This window comes from Pongo pygmaeus, chromosome 3, assembly GCF_028885625.2.
Source record: "Pongo pygmaeus isolate AG05252 chromosome 3, NHGRI_mPonPyg2-v2.0_pri, whole genome shotgun sequence".
Classification (NCBI taxonomy): domain Eukaryota; kingdom Metazoa; phylum Chordata; class Mammalia; order Primates; family Hominidae; genus Pongo; species Pongo pygmaeus.
In genome coordinates, this window is record NC_072376.2 from 134217112 (window position 1) to 134223171 (window position 6060).

The 6060-nt window shown below is 35.5% G+C and overlaps 1 protein-coding gene across 1 annotated transcript; it reads right to left on the reverse strand.

Moving 5' to 3' along the window:
- Positions 1-1195: 1195 nt before the first annotated feature.
- LOC129035126 (dnaJ homolog subfamily A member 1-like) lies at positions 1196-2724 on the reverse strand. Its single transcript, XM_054485272.2, is given in 2 exon segments — positions 1196-2538; positions 2540-2724. Coding segments are annotated over 2 exon segments (1185 nt in total). The 5' UTR covers positions 2689-2724; the 3' UTR covers positions 1196-1502.
- Positions 2725-6060: the final 3336 nt, after the last annotated feature.

Here is a 6060-nt window from a genome sequence, read left to right on the forward strand (position 1 = left end):
TAATTAGGTCAAGTTAGTTAACAGTGTAGTTTAAGTCTTCTGTTTACTTACTGCTTTTCTATTTGTTCTATCAATTATTGAGAAAACATTGAAACATGCAACTATAATTTTTTTATTTTTTCTTGCATTTCTAAAAGAAAATACATAAAGTTTTTCACTTTATCTTTTTGAAATTCTGTTATTAGATACCTAAACATTTAGGATTGTTATGTTCTATTAACTGACACTTTTAAGAAAAGGCCCTGTTTGTCTGTGGTAATAGCTTTGCTCTGAAATATACTTTAGTACTACATAGCAAGATTAAATTTTCTTTTATCAGCCTCTCACAACGTTAACATCTCACAAGTATAGTACAATATTAAGAAATTGACATTGATACAGTCCATATGACTTATGCATATTTTGCCAGTTATACATGTACTCACGTTGGAGAGGGGTCAGGAAGGAATACCTCTGTTGAATTTTATCACATGTAGCTTTTTTTTTTTTTTTGACACACATTGGAAATGCTTTGTAATTAGTATATTAAGGAGACAATGCATTTCAAGAATTGCTTGAATTCTAATACCCAGATTTAAGCATATGAACATATGAGACTTTTAAACATACAATTAAAGCTATTCATCATAATTTGCTATACTACCAACATTACTTTGGAGCGTAAGTCAAATGGTTTAAAGTAATCCTGTAACATACCTAAAGAACACCTTCTTATATTACGCATGCAAATTACTTCTCCACGTAAAGTTCTTTTCACTTTAATTTCTACGTTACCCAGCTCTGAAGTCACTACTCAGGCTTATCATGGTCCACAGACAAGGAGGGGTGCAAATGACCAGGACTGGTCGAGATATATATGGATATATATATATGAATGGCACAGCAGAAGGAAACACAATTCTGGAAGTGCAAGCCTTCAAGCAGCAGCATATTATGATAAACCCCTCCTACAGAAAGGTATCATTTTTATCACTGATACCACAGGATAAATTATGTATTATGCCATCTTCAAGTAACAGTTGAGGCAATAGAATAAATGCACAGGCATTACAATGAATCCCACTTAATACAAAGAACTATACAGACCAACCCTTCTCTACAAAATTTTTTTTCCTCATTGCCAGTTAAATACAGAGTTTTGCTTTCATAGCTTAACAATGAAGGGTCATACACTGAAGCCAATACATATACCTAGCATTTCAAAGCTTGTCCACGTACATAGCTGAAGTCAATTACGAGGTTTGGCCTAGAAATGCCAGGGGAACTTCTTTGTAGTTTTTACAGGTATTAAACTTCATCTTGCACACTAAAGTCATCACACATACAGGGCAAAGTCAGAGCTTTTATATTTGCATTTATTCTTCATTTAACTTTTTAAAACACTACTATAGTTGAATATTAAAACAAAAACAAGAGCAAGTAGTGAGCATATTATGATTGAGTCCTTCACTCATTCACTACTGCACATTAAATGCCAGCAATGAGTGTTATTCACCGGCCCATTAAGAGGTCTGACACTGAACACCACTTCTGGGATGATGTTCATCATCCTCATATGCTTCTCCATTGTAATGGCGTCGTCTTTCCTGATTTGGATCAAAGTCCACTAGTTCTATTTGATCCATCTCATCAGTGTCTTCCACTTCCTTCCTCTTGGGTAGGAGTTTTTCCAGCAAAGACATTTTATCAGAAGAGAGAAAGCCATTCTCAGGAAAGTTTACCTTAAATTCGATGGTTAGGCAACCCTTTTCATATGGTCTACGATAAATTGGCATGCCTTCATTTAGTACACACTTGATATCTCCATGCTTGACAATCTGACCTGCATGAGAGGTGATGACTATGGTTCGGTTGTCAAGAGTAGATATTGGCTTCTGGAGGCCACACAATGCTTCAAGCAGCTGTATGTCCATGCACATGAAAAGGTCTTCTCCTCGTCGAGTAAAAACAGCACGGTCCTTCTGATCTAACACAACGATAATATCCCCTGGCTCCAGTCCTGGTTCTTGGTCTCCTTCACCATGGAATGTTATCTTCTGGCCATCTTTCATGCCTTTGTCAATATGAACTTCTAGAATCTTCTCTCGAACTATCTTCCTTCCGTTGCAACTTTTACATCTATCTTTAGGACTGATCCGCTCCCCATGGCCCTGGCACTGCACGCACACAGACTGAATTTGCTGAACCATTCCAGATCCTATCTGATGAATTCTTATTTGTATTCCAGTACCTTGGCAATTGGGACAGCACTCTACTGCTTCTTTCTTACCTCCTCTACCTTCACATTTGTCACAAATCACATTCTTTTGCAGATCCAGTTTTCTTGTTGCACCATTATATAAGTCTTCTAGTGTTACTGAGAGCTGATGTACAACATTTTTACCTCTTCTTTCTCTCTGCATCCTTCCTCCTCCTCCAAAAAACATATCAAAGACGTCCATGGGAGAGCCAAAACCACCACCTGCTCCACCCTCTTTAATTGCCTGTTCTCCTCCTTTGTCATATAATTCCCTTTTCTTTGCATCAGAGAGAAATTCCTTGAGAAATTTGTTTAAACTTCTCTCCTTCATTTGGATTCTTATCAGGATGGTACTTCAAGGCCAGTTTCCCATAAGCCTTTTTCAATTCTTCCTGAGTAGCATTGGGTTTGACCCCCAAAACGTCGTAGTAAGTTGTTTCTTTCACCATCTTCTACTGCTGGTGCGGGCTGAGGCCAGTGTGTGAGGGAGCAGGAAGGAGCACGGAGCTGTGCGCAGCTCAGGCAGTTACCACTCCTCCGCCTCTCACTGAGCGTTCTAGAAAGTTCCGCTATCACATGTAGCTTTACACAAACTACCACAATCAAAACTCTCAACTGATAAAATTCAGTAGAGTTACACCTTACTGCCTTCTCCCCAAACTGCAAAATATGTATAAGCCTATGGATTGTATCAATGTCAATTTCTTAATAGTATACTATAGTTTTGTAAGATGTTAATGTTGAGAGAGGCTGAGGAAAGACTGCATGAGACTGGCTGCAATCTCCTGTCAATCTAAAATTATTTCAAAATAAAAAGTGACATATACTATAGTACATACATAACATTTTGAAATTATTTTTTCACTCAGCATCTTGCCCTCTAGGCCATCCAAGTTGTTCCATGTATTAATAGTTCATTCCTTTACATTAATCTGTAATATGGTATGGATGTACTACTGTTTTATCACTATTCACACTTTGAAGGACATTTGGGTAGTTTCCATTTATTGACTCTTATGAATAAAACTGTTGTGAATGTGTACAAGTTCCTGCATGAAAATATGAAAATAAGTTTCCTTTTTTTTTTTTTGACAGAGTTTTGTTCTTTTATCCCAGCTGGAGTGCAATGGCACGATCTCGGCTCACTGCAACCTCCGTCTCCCGAGTTCAAGCGATTCTCCTGCCTCAGCCTCCTGAGTAGTTGGGATTACAGGCACCTGCCACCATGCCCAGCTAATTTTTGTATTTTTAGTAGAGATGGGGTTTCACCACGTTGGCCAGGCTGGTCTTGAGCTCTCTGAAATAAATTTCCAGGGGAGCAATTGCTGGGTTTTATGTTAAGTCCGTTTTTAGTTTTGAAAACAATTGCTGAACTATTTTCCAGAATGACTGTACCATTTTATATTCCCATCAGTGGTGTGTAAGTATTGTTTTCTCCACATCTTTGCCAGTATTTGGTGCTATAACTATTTTTTTAGCTGTTCTGATAGATATGTAGTGATATCTTATTATAGTTTTCATTTTCACTTCTCTAATGGCTAAGAATTATGAACATATTTTTATTTTTTGCCATCTGTATATCCTCTTTGATGAACTGACTGTTTATATCTTTTGTACATTCTCTAATTCAATTGTTTGTATTCTTCTGATTGGTTTTGAGAATTTAACACATTGTAGATAAAAGGCCTTTGCCAGTTATGTGACTTGGAAATATTTTATCCCAGTTCATAATTTATCTTTTCATTCTTATAACAGGGTTATTCACAGAGGAAAAGCTTTTAATGTAAGTAAAATTTATCAGTTTTTCCTCTTATTAATCATAGTTTTGGTGTCAAGTCTAAAAACTCTTTGCCTAGTTCTAAGTCCTGACATTTTTCACCTATATTGTTTTCTAGAAATTTTATAGTTTATTTTTATATTTTAAATCTATGATCCATTTTTAGTTAGTTGTTTAAAGTGTAAAGTTTAGGTTGAGGTTCATTTTTTTGCCAATGAATGTGCAATTATCTATTGGCTTTTTAAGTTGATCTTAATTCTGGCAAACATTGAATTCTGTTATTAATTACAAGTTGCTGTTGATCCTGTTGTCTTTGCTATATAACATTATTATCTCCAAATAAGGTGTTTTATCTCTGCCAATATTTACATATCTTAGTTGCTTTTTTTCCTTGTAGAGTTAGCCAAAACCTGTCACTGTATGTTAAACGGTAACAATGAGAACAGGCAACTTTTTCTTATCCCTGATCCTAAAGGGACTGTGTCTGAGTTTCTTCATTAACCATAATATTTGCTACAGGACTTTGATACGTACCTTCACCACAGTAAGGAAATTCTCTTCTATTTTCACTTACTAAAAAAAATTATTTTAAATAAGTGTGGTATCAAGTAACTTTCTGTATCATCTGAGATAATTATTTTTCTCCATTAATATTTTAATGTGGGAATTACATTGATAGATTTTTCTAATGTAAAATCATCCTTGTATTACTAATATAAAGCCTATTTTATCATAATATACTCTGGTTCACACAGTTGGATTTGGTTACTGATATTTTATTTAAGATTTTTACCTCTATTGCCATAAGGAAAAGTAGGCCATGATTTCCTTGCATTACTCTTACCTGGTTTTAGAGTCATAATTTAACTAGCCTCATAAAATAAGGTGATCAGATTACTCCTATTTATTTTTTCAGAATAATTTAAATAAGAAAAGAATTTTTCTTCCTTGAAAAATGAGAACTCGTCTGTAGAAATATCTTGGCTTGAAGTACTTTGATTATAATTTCAATTTACTTAACACATTGTTTAACTCAAGCTCTTTTTTGTCTTTTTTCTTGTCAATTTTGATGACACTATTTTCTGTAAGATCTTTCCTTGGATTCAGTCTGTTATTCAATATTGTGGACACATAGTTAAGGTCTCCATGGGGATTACAAAGAGCATAAGAAAAACATGCCCCCATTTACCCTAGCATGACACCAGAATCATCATCTGAAGCCTATTCAGGGACATCCCAGAGTTTCTGATGGGATCTGGCATGTCCAAAGACCTGCAGGGTCCTGATGGTCCACACTGCTGAAGCATATAGTTAATTGGCTACAAGCATGACATTTGCTTTTAGATCATAATTCTCCATGTTCCCATAATATAGCATATTCAATATTTTATTTTCCCTCTTAGAGTTGGTTTCCAGCTCTCTTTCCTGTATTCCACAGCTTTCTTGTCCTGACTGGCTTAATATTTACCTTTTCTTGTTATCAATAACTTTTGTCTAGACTATAAAATAGTTTCTGCCTCTAATTATATCTGGGCTGTGGATGTGTATCAAGCTATGAGAGAGGTTCTCAATTGAACAAGATATAAAATTTAGCTGTGACTACTTCAGATTCTTGGCTGTGTGTCTGATGGTTGCCTATCCCCCAACTTCACTCACTTAACTACAAAAAAATAATTAGAAGAAATGGCTTCATTCAACACAAATTATTCTCTTCAAGTTCTCATGTTTCTGGTAGGATAACTGAACACCACAGCAATGTGTCTGCCCTCACAGTGGCTTGTCTTTACTTTATTATTTGTAATCTGAAATCAAGTTAATAGCCCCATGTTTCTCCCTAGGATCCTCATTGATAAAAAGCCACGTGCAGTTAAAAAAATAGTTTGGGGGTATATTCAATTAATTGGTTTGGTTTATAGTGAAGGATGCACAATTTAAATAGTACTGTTAAATTGTACCTTATAGTAAATTTCACTGCATTAAGTATTATCAAATTTCAGTTGGACTTCCCGCACGTGGTGAGATTCCCTTGACTGTCATTCAATTG